The sequence below is a fragment of the Poecilia mexicana genome, unplaced genomic scaffold (genome assembly GCF_051168715.1).
Source record: "Poecilia mexicana isolate PSO_F unplaced genomic scaffold, ASM5116871v1 scaffold_2, whole genome shotgun sequence".
In the NCBI taxonomy this organism is placed as follows: domain Eukaryota; kingdom Metazoa; phylum Chordata; class Actinopteri; order Cyprinodontiformes; family Poeciliidae; genus Poecilia; species Poecilia mexicana.
This window is the reverse complement of record NW_028263371.1, coordinates 51,178,599-51,206,552: the sequence shown is the minus strand read 5'-3', so window position 1 is coordinate 51,206,552 and position 27,954 is coordinate 51,178,599. Positions and strand designations below refer to the sequence as shown.

The following is a 27,954-nucleotide window of genomic DNA, read 5'->3' as shown; positions in this document are numbered from 1 at the left end:
AGCACTTAAAAATAACGGCCAACATACCTTACATGTTCAAAAATCAAAGGATATCTAGCAGGTTCGTGTTCCTGTAAAATGCAGGCCTTTACAGTAAGAAGAGACAGTACATGTATAACTTCCATGGTGAAGTGAAAAGAGGGAACCGTTGCTACATATACACACCAGGTTTTGATGATCGAGTCCAATTTTTTTTTTTAACAAAAATCCAATTCTTTGTGAATAGTTTATAACCCCACGCTACCAATGTGAAGAAAAATTATCCCCACTAACAATCATATCCAAGATTTGATATCGATATGTGGAGATTTCTAGAATAAGAACCGAATACTTTTTAGTGGCGTCATATTTTTTAACATGACTGAATACAATGAAAGTGTCTTGGAATATAATGTTTTTCCAAGACTGGGTGTGTGTTGTCATGTTTGGTTTTTGTTCATCAATAATGTAGATATGAACACCCATCTCACCATGTCGTCTTTTATTCATTTCACTAAAATAATGTTTGGTAGTTGTGCTGTGACTCCCTTTTAATCTCTGACAGACACACACAGAGCAACGCTGCCTCCGTTGTTACGATGAATAATTAATGACCGTTGGTGGCAGAAAGGCTGTTACATTTCACTCTTACTGAGTGGCTTTGTTCCAATGATTAAAATGCTTAAATCACACTAATGAATACATGTAATGTTAAATAAGATGCATCACTTGACCACTTGACTAATGAAAGTAAAGAAATCATGACCTCTGGTGAAGCCAAAATACCTCTGAGCAGCCTCAGTTAGTAAGTATTTATTTAGGCACCATATATATATATTACATCTATAAGATTTAAGAAAATTATTTTACAGCATAGCATAAAGCAGCAGTGGAACATGAACTAATGCACTGTGGGTGTAAAATATCCATTTAATTCCTTCAAAAACTGTGTTTGAATGAAGACAGAACCATGAAACTTGAAGTTTCTTGGAAGCTTTTTATTCATAATGTTGCATCAAACACATTGTAACACTTTAGTCTTTCATAAATCATTGGATATCATTAATATAACAGATATTTTGCTTCATTAATAAGATCCATTCAGTGGCTATAATGATAAAGTACTGATGGGTTACAGCCTTCGATTACACCTACATGGTGTATGAACACAATCACTAGTTTACAAAAAAAGAATCTCAACTTTAATAAAGGTTGCACTAAAAACCTTGGCTTTTTATTTCTCTCCTACTATTTTTACAGTTCATTACTGGTTGAAAATGTTTGTCCCATTTGTGTTGGAACATATTTTGTATAAGGTTTGCTGAAGGCTGCATAAGATGAATGGGGTTTGAAGAAAAATACACGGCTAAAAGGAAAAACGTTATCTACAGTATTACAAAACTCTTTTCAAAGTCATTGTTTTAAAAATGTTGAACTAGATTCAAAGAATTTGACACTCGACTTTTAGTAACCCAACGATGAAAGTTTTTTTTTTTTTTTGCAGCAGAAGTATGTTTCAAATCTTAGTTCATTTAGTTTTGAAATCACTCTTTATTCAGGCTTATTCAGGCTGAATAAAGAGACCATCTGCTTCTAACCTTCAACTTGAGCAGAAAACCTGTTGAGAAACAATAATAATATTATAATAATATTTATGTGTATAGATTATTATAGATTGCAGTGAAAAAGTATTTTCCCCATAACGTATTCATCAGAAAATAAATAATTACAAAATGCAGTTTTTACATGATCACTTCATTAAAGAAAAATAGTTTTTCTAACCGGCCTGTTTGAAAAGAACAAATTAAAGTTTCTATAGTGGCCTAGTCAAACCTTAGAGGGTGTGGTGAAATAAACTGGTTGCAAAACTTTACCACTTCTTTAAATTATTGTAGTTAATTCATTCCAATTTCTAACCAGTTTATCTTGTTTTTGTTTTACAAGTTATAAATTATTCTCCTAAATTTGATACCAATCATTTTTTATAGTTTTTATTCAACATCATTATTGTTTTATTAATTGCCTTCCCTTCAAACTTGTCAGTTTGAAGGGAAGTTTATACAAAGGTATAAACTGAGATGATAATTAAAAAAAGTTTTACATTAACTTTCTATAAAAATAACCGAAAGTCCAAATTCAGTAATGTTGATGTTAAGCTAAATAGCTTGGATGTGTATAGGTTTATAAAGTATTAAAACTGTAATACCTCCTTATTTCTGAAAAAAACGACAACTTTCTTATGAAAAATTGATCAAATCTAAAGGAATAGAGAAGCAGGAGCAGAGAGGTGTGGAAAAAAGCAGAGAATCAACCTTTTACTGTGTTCCAGCCTTTTTATATGTGACAGTCAGTCATTCATCATCATGGAGTGCTGATGGTGGAAGTAAAGAAAGGTGGCAAAAAAACAGAGCCAGAGTATCAATATGAATTTTTTATTTGATGGATTTTACGGAGGACTGCATTTCAGAAGGCTGGCGGAGTCAAGGTTCACAGAAAAAATGAAGGCAGGGGAAGATTGAGGGGCCAGGTAATAAAGGCCAGGAAAGAGATAATGGTGTCCCTGGATATAAAGAACAAACACATTTTTTGGAGGTTTGCAGCACAGCCGACCATACAGCTGTATTTTAAGTTCTGTGTGATTGATTTTCCTTCTAAACCTGCTCACACATTTCCACTATGGCAAAGTAAAAACAAGTTTGAGGTATGTTTTGGAAAACAAATATCAAATATTAACGATTCAACATTGTTTTACTGTTACTGGATTTAGGCCCTACTGGTTTGGCAGCCTTGATTTTTTCCCAGGGAATGATCCAACAAGGTATGAGCAACCTTCTTTTTGAACATTTCTCATATCTGTTTTGGCAGTAATGTTCAAACACAATCAACTTCAAGTTTTAGCAAAGACAGTCCACTGGGATCTGGACAAGGCTCTGTTCAGAACACTCAATAACCTCCAGAACAGAGTAACGCGAAAAGAAAAAGGCCAACAGAATGATGTGCACAGGATCAGCACACTTCAGTATTTGTGGTTGATCTCATTGCGGATGTTTCTGTGGAACATTGCAGATTTGCAGATTTTTCTCTCAAAAGCTTGTCTAAAATATTTTTCTTAAAAAATAAATACAGATTGTGAACCTAACACTTTGGCTCAATGCTGGTTGACACACCATTGGCTGGCGTTTACAATGCAGTCAATCCAGGAGCAACATTTATTTTTTTGGTGCTGATTGGCTGTACCCTGTGCAGAGATAAGGAAGGCTGTGGTTGTTACCTTCAGATCAAGATGGTTTCAAATGTCAAACTTACAGGCATCCTCCTTGACAGCAGGAAAAGCAGCATACGTTCAATCACCGCCAAGGAGAATGAGTGGCACTTCTGGATTCGCTGCTGTTCCACGGCCATCCAATTGCGTGTCAAAATATTTAGGCATTATAATCAGTGACACAAAAAGTGGGTATGCACTGTATGCAACGCATAGGGGCGCTGAACCAGAGGTAATGCCAGAATTAATAATAAAATAAAGACTTAGTGGTATTCTCATTTAGTGATGTAATTAAATTAGTTGTGCTACCACCCCACGCCACTAGAGGCAGTAGCAGGCCAGAAAAGGTGCAATTTAGGAGCAGATTTAGAAGTACACAGAAAGCTATGGAATTTGTTAAAAACTGTTAGCTGCGCTGAAGTAAATAAAAGACAGAAGTTCAAATACATGCTGAGAGTAAAACTCCTTCTTAAAGATGAAGCTATATCCCAGATTTCAAAAGACAATAAAAACGGGAGACCACAGATAATATAGGAAATAGCGCCCCCCTTCAATTCCGGAGTGCAATGGTCCCATTTCCAAATAAGGTGTGAGACTGACAGTGGTCTGTCCCCGACCCTTTCTGTTTACTGCAGCGAAGTCCTTCTCAAACAACAAGGTCATGGTGGGTAACTATGGCAACCAGTGACAGTTTAATAGCCTGCCTACTCTTTCTCCAGTCAAGTTGCGTGCGCATCCGCCGTGTTCATAAAAAAATCCGTCAGACAAGCCCGCTCTGAATATCAAATGGAACTGTGACATCACAATGTGACATCACAATGTAACTCCAAAGGCAGAATTCTGACATCACCAGCGATTATATAATCTCCTCAAATCCATCTACCTTTATCACAACCTGTTAGCAGCCGTTGTCGATACGTTACTCTTGAGAAGTTACTTAGCAGTTCATAGTACGATTTTCAACTTTGAAATCTACTGAGTTTCTAGAGAAGTTATTTATCTTAGAACCACAAGCAAAAGTTACAATGGAGTCCAACCAGCGTACAATCGAAGAAGTTGAATCCGACAACATCGTTGAGAGGGAAGTTCAGCCACCCAAGCCACCCAAGCGCAAGAAGAAGAAGATGCCATTTGCAGTCTGGTGGGCACTGCACGCAGCTGAGGAGCTTAAGATGTCAGCTGAAAATATGGAACAGCAGGACTCTTTGTTGGTGATTGAAAATAAATCGAGCACCAAAGCACTGGAAAAAGTAAATCAAAAAGGGGATGGACAGTCACCTGAAAGTGAGTCCAATGAGAACAACCAGGAACCACTTAAAACCTGTTCGGAGGAACATGTCCCTATTGATCAAGAGGTTTCTGCAGGTAATATTGAAAAGCAGAATGATTCACTGGTCAGTGAAGAAAAGTCCATCGCTGGAGTGCAGGAGACAGTCGACATAGTAGAGAAAGAACAGCCCTCCAAGTCTGAGGAACAGCCACCGAAGAGGAAGCGCAACAAGAAGAAAATGATTCCATTTCACATCTGGTTGGAGAAACATGCCCCCACTGACGTAAAGACTTCAGCTGAACATACTGAAAAAGAAGATGATTCACTGGAACAGGAATCGATCTCCGTACTGGAGGAGAAACCAGAGCAGGAAGAGTCCTCTAAGACTGAAAATGTTATCAATCAGGACACTTCTCTGCCTGAAGAAGGTGATCAGGAGGATTCCTTTACGACGGAGATTTGCAAAGACAAACTTGTTAGTTTTACATCAGAGCCAGTCACTGAAAAGAAATCCGTCACAGAACAACAGAAGAAAGTCGACCAGAAAGGGGAAAAACAGTCAAAGCGCATCAAGAAAACGCCGCTGTTGTGGAAGTCTTTCCCTGAGGCTGATGCTTGCATAGATCTAACGTTTTTTTGTGAAAACAGTGACATCAACGGTATTCTGCCTGAAAATCAAGGTCATCAGGCAGGTTTGCTCAGCAGCGAAAGAAAGACATTGTGGAAAGTGCTCCCAAAGTCTGAACCTTGCATAGATGTAAGTTTTTTTGCTCAGAATATTGAGACCCAAAATGTTTCAATGCCGGCCGAAGAACTTGATGAGTCAGATTCCTTGAAAAAGGAAATTAATACTAAGAACACTGTGATTTCTGCATCAGAGCCGGTGACCGAAAATAAATCTGGCACAGAAACACACAAGAAAATGGACCAGAAAGGGGAAAAACAGTCAAAGACTAAGCGCAACAAGAAGACAGCACTGTTGTGGAGATCTTTCCCCCAGTCGGATGCTTGCATCGATTTAACGTTTTTTACTAAAAACAGTGATATTGATGATGGTCCTCTGCCAGAAAAAGAAAATTATCAGGGAGCTTTTTCCAGCAGTGGAAAAAAGCCATTGTGGAAAATTTTCCCCAAATCAGAACCTTGCATAGATATAAGTTTTTTTGCTCAGAACATTGAAACCAAAAATGTTTCAACGCCGGCCGAAGAACATGATGACATAGCTTCCTTAAAAAAGAAAAATTATTCCGAGAATATTGTAATTTCTACAACAAAGCTGATCAGCACAGAAGAATCCATCTTGAAACAAAAGGAGACACTGGATCAAAAAGGAGAGAAACATCCATCTCTGGGAAAACCCATGGACAACATCCAAACTGGGAACTTAACTGAGGTTCCTGTTGATAAAACAGAAGAAAAGATTCAAGGAGAGGGTTTAACCGAAATTCAGAATTTGCCTCACTCTCCAGAAAATACAAGTCAAGCAAAACATATGTGTGAAGTCAAATGTAAGGAGTCTGAACTGGAACACATGGAAGTACAGAAATACTTAATGCAACAGCTCGATGACATGTTCGATGTAAATCAGAAACTAAACGCTAAACTTCAACAGCAAAAAGATCTGACGAGAAAATTACTCTCAGAGAGAAGACAGAGGAAGAAGACTATGGTTTCTGTTCAGACTCAGAGTGAATCACAAGACACCTCACCAGTTTACCAATGTGCTTCAGTCCAGACGGAGATGGATGTGCCTGAGACCAGATGTCACTTGAAACCAGTCCGTAAAACAATATCAACTCAAACAGAGATGGATATGCTGGAGAACAGATTTAACTTGGAACCAGTTTATAAAACCATCACAACCCAAACTGAGCTGTTTTTATTGCTCAGAAAACAACCCACTGAAACCAAAATGAACGGACATCAGGATTGGCAGAACAAAGTATTCAAGATGTCTACAGATGAGGCCAGGAGAGAGTCAGTAACAAGAGATGCATCTGAACTGCAAGCTGTCAGTAATGGAAACAACATTGAGACAGAAGTTTCAGTACAGGAAATAGTTGGAGACCAGGCAGAGACCATCGAAAATAAGATAAACACAAATGAAACAGCCATTGGTGAAGTACTGCAGGTGATAGAAGAAGAAACAGTCTCCACAGTGCAACAAAATGGAGACCACCAGGATGAGAAGAAGAGATCAAAAAAATCTAAACGTAAGATCAAGAGAAAGGCGGCAGCGAGAGATGCATCTGACCTGAAAGCTGTCAATGAGGAAAACATTCCTGGTGCCAACATTGAAAAAGAAGTTTCAGTACAGGAAATGGTTGAAGACCAGGCAGAGACCATCGAAAATGACATTCACACGAATGAAACAGACATCGGTGAAGTACTGCATGTGATAGAAGAAGAAACGGTCTCCACAGTGCAACAAAATGGAGACCACCAGGATGAGATAAAGAGATCAAAGAAATCTAAACGCAAGATTAAGAGAAAGGCGGCAGCGAGAGATGCATCTGAACTGAAAGCTGTCGGTAATGAAAACATTTCTGGTGAAAATATTGAAAAAGAAGTTTCTGTACCGGAAATAGTTGGAGACCAGGTGGAGAACATCAAAAACGAGAATCACACGAAAGAAAACAACACCGGTGAAGAAGAAGAAGAAACGGTCTCCATAACACAACAAAATGGAGACCACCAGGTTGAGAAGAAGCGATCAACGAAATCTAAACGTAAGATCAAGACAAAGGCAGCAACGAAAATTGCATCCGAACTGAAAACTGTCGGTAATGAAAACATTTCTGGTGAAATCATTGAAAAAGAAGTTACAGTACCGGAAATAGTTGGAGACCAGGCAGAGACCATCGAAAACGAGATTCACACGAATGAAACAGCCATCGGTGAAGTACTGCAGGTGATAGAAGAAGAAACTGTCTCCACAGTGCAACAAAATGGAGACCACCAGGATGAGATAAAGAGACCAAAGAAATCTAAACGCAAGAGAAAGGCAGCAACTAGAGATGTATCTGACCTGAAAGCTGTCAATGAGGAAAACATTTCTGGTGAAAACATTGAAAAAGAAGTTTCCGTACCGGAAATAGTTAGAGACCAGGCAGAAACCATCGAAAACGAGATAAACACAAATGAAACAGCCATCTGTGAAGTACTGCAGGTGATAGAAGAAGAAACGGTCTCCATAACACAACAATATGGAGACCACCAGGATGAGAAGAAGAGATCAAAGAAATCTAAACGCAAGATCAAGAGAAAGGCAGCAACGAGAGATGCATCTGAGCTGAAAGTTGTCAATGAGGAAAACATTTCTGGTGACAACATTGAAAAAGAACTTTCAGTACCGGAAATAGTTGAAGACCAGGCAGAGACCATCGAAAACCAGATTCACACGAATGAAACAGCCATCTGTGAAGTACTGCAGGTGATAGAAGAAGAAACTGTCTCCACAGCGCAACAAAATGGAGACCGGAAGGATGAGATAAAGAGATCAACAAAATCTAAACGCAAGATCAAGAGAAAGGCAGCAAAGAGAGATGCATCTGAACTGAAAGCTGTCAATGACGAAGACATTTCTGGTGAAAACATTGAAACAGAAGTTTCAGTACAGGAAATAGTTGGAGACCAGGCAGAGACCATCGAAAACAAGATAAACACAAATGAAACAGCCATCGGTGAAGTACTGCATGTGATAGAAGAAGAAACGGTCTCCACAGTGCAACAAAATGGAGACCCGAATGATGAGAAAAAGCGATCAACAAAATCTAAACGCAAGATCAAGAGAAAGGCAGCAACGAGAGATGCATCTGAACTGGAGAGCCTCTGTAAGGAAAACGTTTCTGGAGCAAACATAGAACAAGAAGTTTCTACAGTAGAAACAATTCAGGATCAGACAGCCTTCGTTAAAAACGAGTTTCACACAATAGAAACAGAGATCGCTAAAGAACAGCAGATGACTGAAGAAAAACCTGAACTGGAAACTGTTGTAAACTCGATTGAGACAGATCAACATTTGGTCCCAATGACTATAACAACAAATCCTGATTCAGAAAAAATACCTGAGATCCCCCTGATTGCTCCTGAAAAAACTGAGACAATACTTCATGTAGTTTCCACAGAGGAGTGTGGTCTAATGGAAAATCAGAAAACATCACCTCCACAAATAAAGGTTACATTAAACAAAGATGAAGTCCAAACATTACCTCAGGAATTAGAACTGCAAGCAGAGTCAGCTGAGGAGAACAATATTTCTGAAGAAGAAGAGAACCCCCAGAAAAAGACATCACTGTGGAAACGAATCAAAAAGGCTCTAACTCCACCATCTCTACGCCGGTTCAAAAACAGATGCAAAGTCCATCCAGCATAAATGGATGCTGGACATCAGTTGACTTTAGACATCAACTGAAGTCTAAAGTAGATTAGATTTAAAAGGGGGGCGGGGCCACGTGTGTTTAGGGTTGATTGGCGGTAATTGAAAAAAAAAGCTACTATTGTTTGTAATTGGACATTTTAATATTCAAAAGACAGGACTGCACGGTGGGAAATGTCTCGCCGTGCAGGTGTGGGTTCACTCCGGGTGCTCCGGCTTCCCCCACGTTCAACATCAGTACACGTGTGTTTTGGGTGATTGGTGGTATTTGGAAAAAAAGCTACTATTGTTTGTAATTGGACATTTTAATATTCAAAAGACAGGACTGCACGGTGGGAAATGTCTCGCCGTGCAGGTGTGGGTTCACACCGGGTACTCCGGCTTCCCCCACGGTCAACAACATCAGTTCACATCTTCATCCATTGTAAGATGTTAATTTCTAATTCGAAACAGAAATTCAGAAAACCAAATTTGATCAATCAATCAATCAATCAATCAATAAAATTTTATTTGTGTAGCACATTTCAGCAGCAAGGCATTTCAAAGTGCCTTACATCATTAAAAATAAAAACACAGTCATGTGGCATTGAATAAACAACCCAGAAAAAAGACATATATATATATATATATATATATATATATATATATATATATATATATATATATATATATATATATATATACATATGGGGGTCATCGGGGCCCTCGGGGCAGTCACCCCCAAACTGGAGCAGTGGCTCAAACAGATCCCAGGAACAACATCAGACATCTCAGTCCAGAAATGTGCAGTTCTAGGCACAGCCAAGATACTGCGCAGAACCCTCAAGCTCCCAGGCCTCTGGTAGAGGACCCGAGCTCAGAGGATGAAAGAGACCACCCACGGAGGGTGAGAGGGGAATTTTTTTTTTTTTTTTTATATATATGTGTGTGTGTGTGTGTGTTTATATACATATATATGTAAATGTATATAAATATATTTATATCTTCCTGTCTCTCTCTATAAATGTATATAAATCAATATATAGATATGTATGTATATCTATATATCGATGTCAATCTATAAATATATATCTCTTTCTCTCTGTCTCTCCCATAAACATATATATATATATGCCTCTCTCTATACATATATATAAATCTATATATAGATATGTATGTATATCTATATATCGATATCAGTTTATAAATATATACCTCTTTCTGTCTCTCTCCATATATATATATATATATATATATATACATATGTATATATATGTATATGCCTCTCTCTCTTCATATATATATATATATATATATATATATATATATATATATATATATATATATATATATATGTATATGCCTCTCTCTATGCATATATATATATATATATATATATATATATATATATATATATATATATATATATATATATATGTATATGCCTCTCTCTATGCATATATATATATATATATATATATATATATATATATATATATATATATATATATATATATATATATATATATATATATATGTATATATATATATGTATGTATATGCCTCTCTCTCTTCATATATATATATATATATATATATATATATATATATATATATATATATATGTATATGCCTCTCTCTATGCATATATATATATATATATATATATATATATATATATATATATATATATATATATATATATGTATATATATATATGTATGTATATGCCTCTCTCTATGCATATATAAATCTATATATAGATATGTATGTATATCTATATATCGATGTCAATCTATAAATATATACCTCTCTCTTTCTCTCTTGCTCTCTCTCTCTCTCTCTCTCTCTCTCTCTCTCCCTATATATATATATATATATATATATATATATATATATATATATATATATATATATATATATATATACACACATATATACACACATATAAATGGGTGATTGGCCGTAATTGGAAAAAGAGCTACTGTTGTTAATAGGTGTGGGTTCACTCCAGATGCTCCGGCTTCCCCCACGTTCATCATTCATTGTAAGATTTCGAAATAATTCGAAACAAAAAATCTGGAAACCACATTTATTAATTAAATTGAGATTTATAGAAAGAAATGTAAACAGTTTGGAGCAAAGAACTTCTGTGTCTAAAAAAGACGTTTAAACCTATACTAATTGGGAAACATTTTGAAATGTATTTATCTTTCTGGGTAAGATATCTATCTTTCTATCTATCTGTCTGTCTGTCTGTCTATTTATCTTATTTCATCATTATCATTTTATCATTATGCTACAGTTGTTTGTAATTTACACAAGATGAATATGGAGATGGAATGAATTGGTTTCCTATCAAGCTGCAAAATGCAAAAGCTGCAAAACTTGCTAACAAAAAGCCTCAGACCTGCAGCCCATAAACTGTTCTAGACACAGGCCAACAGAAGTGGCTTTTTGACTTACTTATATATTAAATGATGAAATATTGCCCTGTTTTTTGTTTCATTCTTCTTAATTGCCCTGTAGCCAGCAATTTATTCACATATATGTACATTTATTATTATTGATACTTTAATTAAAGATGAATTGTACAAGTTTATGTCATTGGGGCCGGGGGCGCCGATGAGATGTTTGCATAAACCTCAGAAAGTATGTAGTTGCGCCCCTGATTATAATTCCCCAAACTGCACTTTCATTGAAATATTTTAGAACGGTCTAAGAAATATAGGCATATTTTCCACAAATAACTCTGAGAATAACTCCCACAGAAAGATCCATGGACACTGAACCACAAATAGGCGGAAGTCCATTGTAGTCTGAAATGTAACTGAAAAATCCATTCATCCATTTTCTTCACACCCTTGTCCCTCAGTGGGGTCGGGAGAGTTGCTGGTGCCTCTCCAGCTAACGTTCCGGGCGAGAGGCGGGGTCACCCTGGACAGGTCACCAGTCTGTCGCAGTAACTGAAAAATGAACATTTCTAATGGAACTAAACACATAAAATTGTAATTTATTACAGTCTAATACCTGCTGTTTAACTGGAATACCAAGTAACCCCAAATTTTCTGTCATACATTAAAATACCATTTTTTTCTCGTGCATTTCTTTGTGCCATCAACCGATTGCTTCTCCTACTGCACACATTCTTAGCCTCTCTCTGTTTTGCTTGCTTATATGTTCCTTCAACAATTTAACAAAAACACACACATACAAGCAGACAGGCTTCTTAAACTGGCTTCAGGTGGGGTCATAAATCACCAGAGTGAGTAGCTGTGATCCCTTCTAGCATCTGCAGGGCCGTGGGAGGGCATTCAGCTCGACTGCTGGACCAAAGAGGAAACTGTAGCTAAATGGTTGCTGCAGCTTCCAGTCTCCATCAAGGCATATCTGTTAGTTATGCTTCTGATGACTGTCAAATATTATTTAGATGGAACAATAAATAAATTGATTAGCATTGTACTAAACCCTAAACATACACATGAGCATTTTTAGCCTCCTTGTCTCATTTTTAAAGTTCCTGGAATTTTGTTTGACAGATACTGGATGAAACTTCTCAACATGCTAATCCAGTTAAATAAAAAAACATTACAGCAGTCATTTTCTTTGACTGTTTTAGGTCCAGACTCTTAAAGCTCAATTTTACACTTATTTTATCAGACTAAACACAACATGAGGTCGTACATATTTGCTTTCGACACAGATGTTGTAACAACGGGCCAACAATGGAAGAGGGGTTGATATGCATGAGGTAGTTACCAAAAACATCTACCTCCAAGGAAACCAGTGGTAAACATCTGCTCTAAAGGCTTTATATGGTCCGTCTCCAGCTGAGTGGCTCCACACAGTGCAGAGCCTGACACATTGTAAAATGAATGCCAGCAGGATGAGGAACGTGTTGCTTTTTGATATAAAACTATTTTAGGGAAAGATTTTATAGCTTGTTGAGTAATCTATGATTATGTACATATCTGTTAATGGTTTATTCTTGGTTTTTATGCCCAGTAAAACTTGAATGGATCTGAAATCATAACTTTTTAAGTTTTGCACAGTACCTTGAGACTGGTAACTGGCCAGTGCCAGTGTTTTATGAAACATTTCTGAGCTTTTCAACTGAGCAGCCTATCTGAAGATCTTTGCTGACCTTCCAAAAGCTGCTTCTAGCAGGTTAATGCATCACGTCAAAAGTTCAAGCCATCTCAAACTCGGTTTCTTGATCTCAATCTAATAGAGCTCCTTTGGGATGTTGTGGACATTCACAACAAATTTCCCTAAATCTGCAGCAATTGCTTGACGCTCTAATGTGAATTTGGACCCAAGATCAAAGGTGTGCTTGGCACCTTGTTGAATCAGTGCCATGAGGAACTAAAGCATTTCTATAGGAATTGGGTACTAGAAAGGTGCACATCAAAAGGTGGCTGGTAAGTCCAGACCTAATAACAGAAAAAAACCTAAACTTGAGCAAAGAACCTATTTTAGTTAGATGCTTGTATCATGTGCATGCTGTCATAAAGACATATTTGTGCACATCGATTTGTTAAATCTATAAAATATACCAAATATAAATTTATTTTGATAAAAATACAGTACGATTTTAGCACCAATGAGGTAACAGCTGAAAACTTTGGGTAACGTTGATGATCAACTAAAGAATGATGTATTTCTCATCATTTCTCAAAGACCTGATTTTCAGATACTGCTTACCCTCTACTTGTTTACTTAAGTAACTTTTCTTCAAACTGAACAAGATCCTGTCATTATCAAGTTCAAGGGATGGATTTGAAATGAGTAAAAAAGGAACAAAAACTCAGAGAAAACTCTGAAGACCTTGAGAAAGCCTGAAAAATTTCTGGGACTTTAAATTTCGACACAAATGTTAGGCTCATTAGAAGCGGATTGCAAAAAACAGGGATGATTTGAAACATTTTCATAGTAATACAGTAAAACAATCATTCAATAATTAAAAATCAATCTTATTAATTGTTTAGTTCTGAATAAAGTGAGAAAAGTGGTAGTTTGGTACTTTAATCAATGTTTATATTAATAATACCAATGCTCTCTCTGCCTAAAAGGTAAAAGTTTTAAACTGGCAAAAGTAGAGAATCAGTGTAACAAGAGAAGGAAGAGATCGAACAAGAACGAGAGACTGAAATGAGCAATCGAAGATGAGGCAGAGGAGGAGATGAAAGAGGAAGAAAAGTGGGCAAGGGAAAGGGAAAGAAACTGGACAGAGACAAATAGCCAGGGGAAATGGCTGTTGCAGGAGAGCCCACCTGTGAGACAACCCTCTCAGTGGCTCTAACACAGACTGATAGGCCCACCAGGCAGCCACCTCTACCCAATCCATTTCATTTCTCTCCGATTTTTCCTTCATTCCCAAAACAAAATTCCCTTTTCCGATTCCCATCAGGTCTGATCCAACCACCAAGATGCTCAGCGCTGTTAGGAATAACTCTGATTTGATATTAACTAATTTCTCCCGTCCTATCTTTTAGCAGCCATTCAATATTTAAGGCTGCAGCAACATGGAGTGGATAATTTAAAGACTTTCAGTAATTGTCTTCTCAAAGAGGCAGAAATGTTCACTTAAAAGACAAAAACCAGAAACAGAAATAAAAAAAAGATTAATTTACTGGCAACTAAAAGCAAAAGAGGGCGTAAACTAAAGCTAGGAAAATGTATGATTAAAGACACACGGCTCATTGTTACTGCCGATGTATGCAGTCAGATAAGTGAGTGCCACTGTCGCTGCCCTACAATCCCATTACTTTCCCCAATAAGGCTCTGGCAGGCCTGTGATTACAGAGAGAAGAGTGTGAGAGAGGAAGAATCTTAATAGAAGCAGGATCGGCTCTTTTTGTTTTTTGTGTGAAGCGAGGAGCTCTGCGCCATCCTCCACCCTCCTGCTTCCCGAGGAGACTTCTCCAGGCACAGAGCAGGTAATGCCGCCTAATGGAGTACACGTGTGGGCAGCGGTGGCCTAATGGAGAGGGGTCCTGGCACCAAGAAGGAGCGCCTGTCATCCAACCAGATTGAAACTGATGGGCCAAAGTGAAGGGGCTGCAGAATACCCTCACACACACTTTCACCCAACATGGCTGTCCCAGCCTCATCAGATACACTTACACATGAGCACACACACACACGCGTTCACAACTCACCTCTGAGTCCATTATTCAATTTGGCCCTTCTAATGACCGGTGAATTAGACTGCCAGAAGTGATTTGCCTTCTGAGCCCCGCTGCTGGATGTCCGTACTTCCCTCCACTCTGCATATTAAGAGGCAGCTACTCAGACGATGACAGCCAATGAGGCTCCTCCAATCAGGGGGATTTATGGGAAAGTTATCTGACCCAATGAGCGCTTAATAAAAATGGCCTTCAAGTTTTACACTCAGGATCCCCATGAGTTAGGGTTAATATGTATGGAATTCATTGTTTCGCTGAGCAAATCCAAAAATCAAGCCTCTCCTTAACAATTAGTACAGTCTAATGTGATAACGGACAATGATGGATACAAAAACCCTTTATTGTCATTGGACAGAAGTATGGGACTTACATCTAAAATGTACATCTCAATACATCAGATTATTATTCATTGCTCTCCGTGATTGGCATCGCTAACTAAAAAGCTAAAGCACTAATCATAAACAATAGTTCTGCTAACACTAAACCACTACACAGACATGGTATTTTGTGGAAACTAATGCAAAAGGACTAACTTCAAATCAAATTATATCTGCCCTTGAAAGGCTACAACCCTCAAGCACCAATTTCATTTTGACACAATTTACGTGTTCTGCAATGCCCTTAGAGTTTGGATTTATCTTAATACCTTGTTCTCCAGTCAGTTTTATGTTGTTCCTCTTTGAAATAAAATTATTGGCAAAAGAAGAGAGCAGAAGAAATCGAACAGTCTAAATCCACTTCAAAATAAGAGCATAACATAAACATGCAACTACTTGAAAAAGCTTTAATAGTCGATAATCAGAACTTCATTATATATCAAACTTTATTCAATGGAAAGTTTGTAAATCAGCCAAATAAATTAGCACTTTTGAGCTGATCCGGAATAATTTATTTAGGGGAAGTCACTCTCAATGTTAGCAAAAGTCCTCAATGAAAAATTTGCTTGGCTATTAGCACATTTGGAGATAAGGTCATTTAAGTTGTGGAAAAAAACAAAAAAAGAAACAATGAGAGTTAATATTTAGGAGTGACAGGAAGTGACTGTGTCCAGGGAGAGACGGATGTCGCCTGTTTCACGTGGGGTTAACAGGTAAAAAAAAAAAACTTGTGAAAAAAAAATGTTGAAGGCAAAAAAGCAAAAAGTAGACATATGGAAACTTATCAGATTTCATGACAGAAGGAAACACTTTGCTTCTGTTTACATGCAATACATCCACAAGAGTCAATAATGAAATTACTTGTTCAAAGTGTTTGTATTTTATAGAGAAATAATCTGAAATAATCTAACAACCACCAATAACGTCTAAAACTTCAGAACCAAGTGGACACAATCTAAGAGTATGTGAGGGAACTGGCCAACCACACCACTTACTACATGTTGACTTCAGTCCCAATAAAGACATGATCTAAAATATTAAAATGAAGAAAGAAAAAGCAGAAAGCTAGCCATGTGAACCATATGTTTTCTGGTTATTTGGTGCATTCAGGGCCGGTCCTTGTAACACCACCTAAAGTATCTGTCATCCATGTTCTCTCATGAAAAACTGCCCTATCCTTCTTCATAGATTCCTTAGGTCCAGGCTTCAGGTTTGATAATAATACAACTCCTCTACTCCTGCTTTCTTCCATCTTTTCAAGGTTGTTGGGTGGCTGCCTCTCCTCTTTTCACTAGGTGCTGTAAAATCTATTTGACAGCTCTGATTTATGACACAGCATAGGCACCGGGTGCCCGTGGGGAAAAGAGTGTACGTTTCAGTGTGTCTGGAAATGAGCGAATTTTCGGATGTGTGAGCGTGCTCGGCCCACGGAGGGCCACCGACGACGCTGTGCTCAATGTTCAGAGCCGCAAACCGAGCTCACAGGTTGGAGGCTCCTGAGAGCTCAGATGTTCATGGACGAAAACAGCTCAGTGTGAGTCCTGCATCAGCATGAAGGCATCAACAACAGCAGAACACGTCCTCCTACTGGAGACAGAGGACAGCAGGAATGTCACTCTGAACCGACAGCAGGATTGTTTTGTTTAAAATCGGGTTGCAGTTACAGCTGTTGAATATTTTAGTATTTGAGTACTCTGCTGATTAATCTATAATTGATGAAGCAGTCAGTCAGACATTTGTCAGGAAGCTGCTCTTCAGGGACTATGAAGTCTTCTGTGAACATTAAAATATACAGTCTAACCACTTATCTACAAGAGTTAAAGACACTGTCCAGTTGAGTTATGGTCTAAGGCACTGATTTGAACAAACTTAAGTTCTGCTAAATCCACATACTTTAAAACTAGGGATCCACAATATCAAAACATTAATTTGGGATCAATCTATTGCAATCTATTACAATTAACCCATTTTTGCTGACTTGTGACTACTTTTTCCATCATACAAAGACACTTAAAATACACACCTGGTAAAGGCAAATGCAGTTGGCACTCAGTACTGGACTTAAGACCACATTTTCAAAGTCTAGGTCTAGTCTAGACAATCGTTTTACTCTGTGTTGGCTTCCCAACATTGCTTTCCTGCATCTTTTCCTCTTTTACCACCCAGGTGTATGACACAGTACAAAAACCAAGAAGTTAAGAATCAGACAAAAAATACTCTAAAGTGTTGTTAAGCAATGTATAGGAAAGTAAGTCATGGTTTGAAAGCTGTGGACCCAATCACACCAATGTCCTCTGTCCCTCTATTCTCCTTGATTTGATGTCCATGGAGCTTTACACCTACCATCGTTTATCACATCCAAGGCCTGGTGAAATGATCCTGACTCCATTTACTTCCACATGTTTGTGTCTACTCATGTGTGAGGGGGTGAGGGGGACGTCCGAAAGTAAAATACCGCAAAGCTGTGGATGAATCCATGTAAAATTTTTGTGCAGGGCTGCGACCTGCAGACGGCGTCGTGCAGGAGCTGAATTTCACACCTCGTGGCCTTTCTGCTGTCAACCAGATGAGGTGGAATTGATGGACAGTTAGGACAGGGCATGGAGGGAGACCTCAGTCGGATGGAAAAGGTTGTGACAGACGACAAAGAGGTGAATGGAAAGAAGACGGAGTAGTGGTTTAGTTCCTCCTCTGCAGAGCGTATTATAAAGTGTGCATAATAAAAGGCAAAACAATCTCATATTTATGCAATCTCAAATCTCTGCAGAGATTTGTAATCTCTCACAGTCAGCTAAACAAACCTCAGTGGTTTGAAGGATCCCACAGAGTAGAGTTTTTTGTTTCCCCCTGCGACAGTCCGTCATAGTCATTAGCAGCATGCTAATCAAAGCTAATTACATTGAGACAGGCAGACACAACTCATTTCTTATTATGACAGAGTGCCGCTGTGTTTGCAGTACTCAGCCAGGCACTGCTTCTAATCATCTGCTCTTTTTTTATCTAATATAAATGAATGGGACTGTGTTTTCTATTTGGCTTCATCTGCTGTGGATGTCAGAAGTTAATCCGAGCTGTTCAAGGCCGGCTAATCAATTTAAAGAAAATAACAATAATAAATGTGAGGCATTCAAAAAAACCATTCAGTAACTTACAAATGGCTTGAAAAAAAATACAGGAACAAGTGAAAAATGAAGCTACAAAAAAAAAAAAAGAAAAAGAAAAAAATCTTGCATGAAAAGTCTTCCCCCTCACAGCGATGGATTTGAAGCGTCAGGCGGTGCAGAGCCCCCTCCCACACTATTCAAGTTGCAAAAGCTCATTTTAGAGATTTTGCTGGCGAGGCAGAAAAGGCCTCTGTTCCCCATTTTCCATTTTTCATATACGGCCCATTGGAAAGCATCGTCTGCAAGTGTCATGGTTTGGCACATTTATGAGAGATGCACCGGGGATATGCTTAAGTTGAGTCTTTTGAAAGTCACTCTGCGCTATATGTTAATTCACTGAGAGCTAAATCACAATCCCTCACATAGAAACAGGTTAATGCATCATTCAGTTTATATCCAAAGACTGGAGTTGAGTAATAGCTGAGAATTATGTCAATTTCTGTAAGAAACGTAATAATATGTTAATAAAAGATACAAATTCAAATATCAACACTTAAACTTGGCTAAATACAGTTGTTTTTTTTTAAAGTGACCTAAATCCAGATCTTACTGATTATAAATAACTACATTTCTTCTATTTTTTCCAATTGATACCTAGAACATGTAAGGCAAACATGCAAAACCCTTTTTAAGTTTTCTTACTTATAATAATTTACACATGTTTTTCCAACAACAAATGTGACTAGTGTATTTGTTTAATTAAAGTACTGCACGCCTGGTAAAAGAACATTATTTTGGGCATTACTTCGGCCCATGTGACAAAATGTTTGGATGCCCCTGCAGTATACAGTTATGGTAAAATGATTGGGATAAAGTAAAGCATTTGCTTACCCTTATGGGCTCTTAAAATATTAAACACCAACTTGAACTTGAAACCATATCAGCTTTGATCCAATAACTTACAGAATCACTTTTAGCTGTAAATCTCTGTCTTTATCAGGCTCTCACTCTTGTGGAGGAGTTTTGGCTTCAGTCTGTTGAAGATCTGTTTGGAGATATGTTTGTGCAAGGCTCATTTATATTCCCACCAGAACATTTAAATCATTTTAAGCTCTGGATTTCAGTGCTTGACATTTAGTAGGAGGTTTTCCTGCTGATACTCAGAGTCTGTTGCTTGGTCTGATTGGGTCAGACGTCTGTACTTTGGTCCAAAAGATATTTCTTCTGAAGTCCTGTGGTTGCAAACCTAAGCCCTGTTCCCACATTTGTTCGCTTCTCTTTCCACGTTTTCCAGCCTGTTTCTACTCTCATCAACTTCACCATTTATAACATGCCGAGACCCGTAGACTTTAAAATCAGCTATCTGGATATCACACAGTTTGACCGTAGGGTGAATATACCAGGATATCTGCACCTTTGGCAGATTCTCAATTGTCACAACTTGTTTTCCACTTATGGATAATCTCTTTCAATGTTTGATGAAGATGAACTTTCTAATATAACCCTTCCCTGACTGACAGGCAAGTAATAAACTCTTCACAAGGTCATTGCTGATGTCTTTCATACTTAGTATCACTCATACAATACCTGCCTCCAGTCTTCATAAACTTTGTGCTTTTTTATTGCTTTTACTGATGAAGATACATTTTAGAAAAATGATAATTTGCTGTGTATAAAAAGCTAATTATCTATATAATTTTCTATGTAATCTTACACCTTTTGTGGTTTACACTTTTTGTTTTTGCAATTGATAGGGATTTAAATATTGTTTATATAATTCTGTATTAGTTTGGTCTTGTTCTTTTTTCTTTTGCTATTTTTGTGTAATTTTGTTTTGTTGGGTTTTTTCAGCAACGTGTGTTTTTTTTTTACGAGTGTATGGAAATGCTAAAAAAATCATCTAAATAAATAAATAACAGTCTTAAAAATATAATACAGATACAATGTTAAAATCTATTGCTTTATCTCAAACTTAAATGTGCTGCAGAAAAGAGTCTTAGTTTAGTTTAAACTAAATTATTTTAATTAGATGCATTATTGAATATACTAAAGTTCAATTATAAACTAAACATGTGGAGTTACGAGACTTTAACAGTTCGTAATAGATTAAACCCAAACATCAAATTAAAAGTTACCTGAAGCATAAAAAAATATCTTTTCAAACCAGGATGTCCTGTTTTCTGTGGATAAAATTTGTCTGTCTGCTTAAAATTGTATCTAGTTGTTTGGTATTTTTTAAACCACTTTCTACTTTCACCATTTTTTGGCTTATTAAAGAATAACAAGATGAAATTTACAGCTGAAATTAGATCTAAGTAACTTGAAAACCCTGTAAAGACCAGATTCTTTTTATTATGTTCAAATTTATGCAGAGCCTAAAACTAAAAGCGGACGTGCTTTGTTTCAACGTGGCTGCATAGAGTGACATGCAATAATTACGGCCTGAAGGTTTCAGTGTTTTTCATGTCGCCGTCATAAAACATGGAAGACAGAAATGTCTGAACAGGGAAGAGCCAGTGTTCATGTCTCTTTTTCCCTGAGGTGTGCTGATTAGTGAGACGACAGATTAAAAATCACAGCTTTATATTTAAACAACCACATTTTTACACAGGAACTAGTCATCGTTTGCAAAATAACGTAATTTGGAAGTGAGGTAGAAGTTTTGGAACAATTCGTGATACACAAGCAGCTTTGGTGGGAAAATGTTGAGATCATTTCCAGATTATAAAGAGAAATCGACACGGGGAATTTCCAGATTTAGTTTGAAGTGATCAGTGATCCAGCAACGAACCAAACACCTCCAGGAACTCAAGAACCCAGGAATACACTGAAGAGCTGAAATCGAAGAAAGCTAAAGCAGAGTAAGAGTCGGGCCAAACTCCTTCTCCTCCTGCTTCGTCATCGCTTCTCTCCGGCGAAAAGTGCAAATTTCCTTCCCAGGTGATAAGAGTGGGAGAATAAAAGAGGCGGGAAACAGAGCTGGGTAATACTGATAGACATATTCACTCTGAGCGAGCAGACGTGGAGTTTTTAAATCAAAGGATAAAAAAATAAAATGCTCCCTCAGCAGAGGTGGGTTTAGTTGGATGAATGGACTTGACGGCGGAGGTGAGGCGGCGGTACGGAGGAGGTTGGCGGATGTCAAAGCAAGTGGCTGAGACATGGCTAATGCTGCCGCTGAGCTGTGGCCACCTGAGTAATTACTACCTTCTCTGTTTGGTTAATCCCCCGGAGCGGAGCAGCAAACTCAGGAGAGAAACGCTCCGAGCGCTGAAGGGCTCTCGTCATTCAACTTCAATTATGATGAGCTGCGACCCGCCTCGCTCAGAGAGACACGGAGGGGAAGGAAGACAAAGAAAACACATCTCTGGAGTCTCTTCAGGCAAAAAAAAGGAGATGATTTTGATAATTTAGGGCTCGCTCTGGTAATTGAACTCATTTATTGCCTTAGATTTAACATACTGACGTTTAATCGATTTGTTTTCTCTGGAAAATAAAGTGATTTATTGGAATGTTTTATGCAGGAGACAAAACTAAACAAAAAAGTTTTTGAACATCCTTCTCTCTATTAGATACTGCTGTCGCGTTTGGAAGAACTGCAGAGACGTTGCTCCACTCCTCACTTTTAGCAACTTTTCATTCAATTTTGCTGAAAATTTTATGTCCAATTGTTAGAAAAAAATACCTGCTGTCGAAGAGTGACCTATTTCTACAGGTCTTTGTAAAGGTTTTATACAGACGCAGGTGGCTTTGTATTTTGCTTCCATGCAAACAGATTTCCATGTTATCATAAAAGTGGTTTTGATGGAAAGTTCTTTAGACTATTTTGATCTACTAATCTATTTTGACTGAAAGTAATAATTCTTAGATGGTCCAGTGAAGGTTGAGATGTTTATATGATAGATAATCTAAAGAATTGGATAATGGAAGAGACTAAGATATCGACATCATAGATAAAAAGGTCAAAGCAACTTTGGAGACATTCAAGAAGCTGAGCAGCAATTATAGGTTTAATAGAAGTCTACATTTTTTTTTAAATAAAAATGGTTGACAAAAGTACACAAATTAATATTTTTTCCTAATCAAACACTCCCTTTACATTGTTTTATTGAATTAGTAGAGGTGTCGGTCTCATTTCCCGTGAAAACAATCTACTTAGTGGGATAAGGATTTCAAATCTAAATCTGCAAGGGGTATGAATAACTTTTAAAGTAAATCCAGGAGGAAAAAATGTTCCCACCCATTTCTTATTGTATCTGTATATATATAACAAGGCTGTAAATTTCCACAGAGATCCTTTTAGCCCATCAAAGAGAAATCAAACTATGAACTTCAAACGAATAAAAAAACAAGACAAATTTTGGTCATGTCACTCGTTTTGTCGAGAAGATGTCTTTTGCCATGGATATAAAAGGGAAATTTTGATTTTCCTAAAAAAAAATTGAAAATTTTTAAATTTTTTATATCAACATGCCTTTTTTTCAAAAATTATTCAAACTTTGAAAAGGACTAAATCAAACTAACTACATTCACAAATTGACAGAAATTCACCTGTTTAGGATAAACTTTGCTGTAAATATGCAGCCATGAAAAACAAAAATAAATGTAATATTCTGGACTCAGCAAGCATTCATAAAGAAACAACCTAAAACCACTTGTTTCAAAGCTGCAAACACTTGTTTGCGTCCCAGCATCAGAAAAGGCGACAGAACTTCAGCTCTTAGGGTTACCTTTGCGTTCGGAGCGCTTCTTCCGCCTCCTCTTAAACTTGCGTCGGATCAGGCAGTAATAGGAGCCCAGGCTGTGCACATCGTTGGTAAAAAGGGCCATGCTTTCGAACTCCACAATATTCTCTAAAATCAACTAAAGCGCTATGAAGGAACAAGGTAAAACTTGAGCTGAAATCAGCCTACCAGTCCTGCACCTCTGACAGCCAACGCTATCACCCTTCAGCCGCTGAGTAAAGTCATGCAACAGACATGCTCAACTCCACAACACCTGCAGCGTTTCTTTGTTTCTACCCTCATACCCAAACTGTCTCTCCATCCCTCCCTCTCTTTCCTCCTCCTCCGGCTACTTCTCTCCTCTGTTGACTCCATGGCTGCCCTATCAGGAGCCAGAGAGGGAAGGCACCGGAGTAGAGTGGGACTGAGAAGGAGGAGACTGGCTGAGAGGAGAGACTGGTAGGAATTAACACATGTTGAAATGGAAGCTTGAATATATCGGATTTTTGCCAAACCCCCCACCCCCAAAAAACAACTAACTATTTTAATCAGTTTTTTAGGTAATTAGGTAATTTAGATACAAATGCAATTAAGATCCTTTAATTATGCCCCTGATCTATAACATGCTGTAGTTAAAGAGAAAGCAGTACACACACACACACACATACAAACAGCTCAACAATGCACAGTCACTCAACCTGGTTAGATGATAAGCAATGTTCTTTTTTATCTACATGAACTCTTTATTCCCTAACAATTGTAAAAGTCGCCAAAAAATTTGACTCTGCAAAAAATACTCTGCTTCCCTCTAGTGGTCTTATGATGCCATTGCATTTTAAAACTAAATCTTGCCCTTTGTGTGCCAAATTTTATGATAACACGGCTGTAAATAACATTTTTGTTGGGTTATAAATGTGTTCAGGATGAATAAAAAACTGACACTGACCTTTGATCTTGCAGAAAGTCTGTGACTGGAAAAACCTGTTGGAGACAAAGAGAAAAACATATTTTCCAGGTAAGTACTCAGCAGGATTTTTGGCAGAGTGAGACATCTTGGTCATTGGAACACAAAGTCATCACATTTTCACAGATGTGCTGGACCAGAAAAAAAGACATACAGAACCCAGGAGATTCATAAATAATCTGCAGCTAAATGCACTAATACAGATTTTTATTTTCGAGTTATATAGTTATCAACACCACAACAACGGATAATGTAACTGAAGCAACCTTAAATTGATGTTTTACTTTTCTGAGTTGATCCTTCCTCCATGACTTACTGTGACTTTCTGTTCTACTGGACCTTAAACTGGAAATGTGTGTTTTGGTCAGAAAAGAATAAGATTGAGTTTTCAAAATGAACCACTCAACATAAAATGTATTTTATAAAAAACTATGTTCAAAAAGCATCCTTCCCTTTTGTTAAGTATGGCGGAAAAGCTGGACACCTTATTGAAAATACAGAGATGTTTTAACAAATACAAATCTGGTGGCCTCTGCCTTTAAAATAAATTGTCACACAAATTGTCCTTTCAGCAGGACAATAATTGAACAGATGCAACTAAATCAGCAAAGCAATGTTTCATAAAGGCATTAAACTTTAAACTAAAATCATTCAAAAAACCTGAGGGCTGAGCTAAAGAGAAGAGACCAAAAATAGAGTCTGGACCCTATACTGTCTTCAGCAGTAGATCCCAAAGTTAGCAATCAAGGTCCGGTGTTCTGCATGTTTTATATGTTGCCCTGGTTCAACAAACCAAAATCAAATAATGGCTCATGAGCCGGGCTAAGTAAACTGAAGCTAATTCAGCTGTTTGAATCAGCTGGTTAGGAGCAACAACAGATTTTAAGGCTGTGCAGAACCGGCCGGCGTACGATTCCCATGATCTACAGAGTTTGTGCAAAGGGCAACCGTTTGCACTAATGATAATCAGCATTTGTGCCAATAGGTCTGGTACAAATGTTGTTAAGGAGGCATCCTAACCAGATTCCTCCCATTCATGAATAAGACACCAGAATATTTTAAGTCCTTGTGAACCGTCAACCTACCATTTCTGGGGCAAACTCCTACCACCATCACCACTTTTCCGGCTCATCCATGTGGGATGTTACAACATATATCTCCTAATTTGGGTTTGTTTTTTCTCAGTGAATAATTGTACAAAAATTCCAAAGAGCTAAAACTAACTGAATCTCCAGGCAAATGTGAGAACTAGAAAGCCTCAAAGCTCCACTGTCTTTCTTCTAGATATAGCACCCTGGGACAGGGATGATAGTGCAGGAATGCAAAACGAGAAGGGGGGAGAATAACAGACATTAAAGCCTGAGAAGTACAAAGGAAAGAGAGGCGAGGATATTGAGAAAAACCCTCGAGTGAGAACATAAGATAAAGAAACGAAGAAAAGCTCAGCTGAGACGTGGAAATGAAGACAGGGAGGCGGAATGAGGTGAACAGAAAGAGTTAGGAAAGGCTTTCTCCAAAAATACTGATGAGACACAAGAGACCAACGATGTAGCGTTTCTTCAGGTCCGGCTGCTTCACATTAAATATATTTAAGGTGCTGGTTAAAGGTTAAGTGAATGAGAGGAAGGCACAGGCCAGCAGATTCAGGTTAATGTTTGTGGGGCAGAGAATCAGTATGAGAAAGTAAATGATGAACATAAATATACTCCAGACGCAAATTCATTCATGCTTCTGTGTGCAGGCCAATCATAACTTCAGCTGGCCAACTTCCATCACCACTGCCTTGGCTGACTTACATCTGCTCCGAGTGCGCGCTACTTTATTTTCCTCAAATCAAGACCATAACAACCATTTCCCTAAGAATTTAAATTTATAGACCATGCACATTCTGCGAGCCAGCAACAATAAAGTCAGAGAAGCATGTGATATTGTAAAAGTTGTGAAAAGCAAACCCCGCTCAGAGCGCTCTCGGTCTTGGCAGTTGCAGCGCTGACTGAGAGGAGAAGCGGAGAGAAGCTGTGGTCACCCAGCAAGACGCTTCAGCTGACCTCCTGGTGACTTTTAGTGTGGTTTGACAGCGAAACAAGAACCTTGACAAAAACAAGCTCTTAAACTGTTTTAAAGGGAGGAAATCCAGGCTACTGTGGTCAGTTTGAGTGTTCAACTAAAATGCACAGAGATCTAAGAATAAACCAAGTGGGAACAATATTTCCCCCTTTCTTCAAGTGTTTCCAGAGATGCTTGTATGACTTATAAACTCTATTTCCAAGGATGGAATATGACTTAACACGTGTTTCATTGAAGCTTACCTCAATGCATTTATCCTGCATTTTTCCAGCTTTTTCCCCAAAGCAGATTAGTGAGAAATTAACAGTACGCTCTACTCTAGTGGAGATGTGTGGAAATATCTTGAATAAATTCATATCTTATGGCCGCAGCATAATCCCACAATGAAAAGAGAATTTTTTTAAAATTGAAAAATCCACATTTTAATTTCAGTACATTAGTGGGGTCAGAATCCTGAGTTAAAAAATAGAATATAACTGGTGCCACAATTAATGGCACCTTAAACAGTGTAACTAGCGCATAATTTAATTCAGCATATTTTCACTTATTCTCACTATAAACTCCTTATTAGTAGTCCTTAACTTTTTGTCTGTCAGGGGATTAAAATTGGCATGGAAAGAGGCTTATTTTAGAAGAGTATTTGTTATAGTTAAATTTCATAAAATTAAGTGGGAAAAGCCAAGTATGTGGTGCATGCAGTGCTGTACTCCTTTCCTTATGTTTTTCTTTCAACCTACCAGACTCTCCTGGTTCTCTGAAGCTGGTCTGGATCCGTAGTTCTTCTGGTTTTCTAAAGATCCAAAGAAAGTATTTGTTTTAGGGCTGCAGCAGCACCAGGAAAACATGTCACTGAGATGCTACTGTATGAATATTCTCATCATGACATCGCTTACGATCTTCACCACTTTTTGTTAGCATGTCAGCAATCAAAAACAGACATTACATGCATGGCCATGAACTACAAATATACTACTAAATATTGCATGCAAGCCATCCTTTTAAATTGCAATATTGCTAATAATGAGATAGATGGTTGTGACTCAAAATATTGCGGAGCTCTACTTTTTACATTTTTGCCTGTTTTGATTCCTCATATGTGCCATTCACTGGGATAGACTGGTGTAAGTGAAAAAAATAAATAAATCACATCCCAGGGTTAGGGTTCAGATTCAAACCTTTAGTTGGCGAAAATGAGATTAACTTCTCCTTTCTGCTCATCAAAATGGGAAAGACGAGAGGAAACGCCACTGAAGGATGTCTTGATTTCATAAGTCAGCAAATAGATGCTCAAAACTCGTCTATTTCCAGTCGCAGCAAAAAGTTTAAAGAACTGTAGTTGTAATATTCAAGACTGTAAGCAGAGCCAGCTTTGTCTTCAGACAGAATGGTGACTCAGAATAAAGCGCAACGCAAAGATTCACTGTTAGAGAATCCCCAACTATTAAATATGGTGAAGGATCTGGCATGCTGTGGGCCTGTTTCTTTTATAAATAGTTTCCTGTCACATCTGCTGCAAATAATGACCAGAAAATCCTTTAAAACATATTGTAATAAATAAATGAGATTTTAAATGTCAGTGGGTCATTTCTGGTTGAAAAAAGTAAGAAAGAATATAATAAAATTACATATAAAATAACCTTTTATGGTCATCTCAGCTCCTAG

At 37.7% G+C, this 27,954-nt stretch overlaps 3 protein-coding genes across 5 annotated transcripts in view; 2 read left to right on the top strand and 1 right to left on the bottom strand.

The window, feature by feature from the left end:
* Window positions 1–27,954, bottom strand: part of adarb1b (adenosine deaminase RNA specific B1b) — a 129,155-nt gene that overhangs the window by 25,276 nt on the left and 75,925 nt on the right. For 2 of the 3 annotated variants that reach the window (XM_088002352.1, XM_088002354.1), the window contains 2 exons: window positions 27,030–27,082; window positions 24,208–24,242 (listed from right to left, as the gene is read on the bottom strand). The gene's annotated coding sequence lies outside the window, so the exon portion shown is untranslated. The remainder of the gene's footprint in view (window positions 1–24,207; window positions 24,243–27,029; window positions 27,083–27,954) is intronic. The other variant, XM_088002357.1, reaches the window with a different exon arrangement.
* On the top strand, window positions 4,267–5,294 carry LOC148160908 (uncharacterized). The gene is made up of 2 exons (XM_088008387.1): window positions 4,267–5,203; window positions 5,287–5,294. Exons 1-2 carry the CDS (start codon window positions 4,267–4,269, stop codon window positions 5,292–5,294), a joined length of 945 nt encoding a protein of 314 aa, XP_087864513.1.
* Window positions 5,784–8,886, top strand: LOC148160907 (uncharacterized). The gene has a single exon (XM_088008386.1). The coding sequence runs from the start codon at window positions 5,872–5,874 to the stop codon at window positions 8,884–8,886; it is 3,015 nt and encodes a 1,004-aa protein (XP_087864512.1). The 5' UTR covers window positions 5,784–5,871.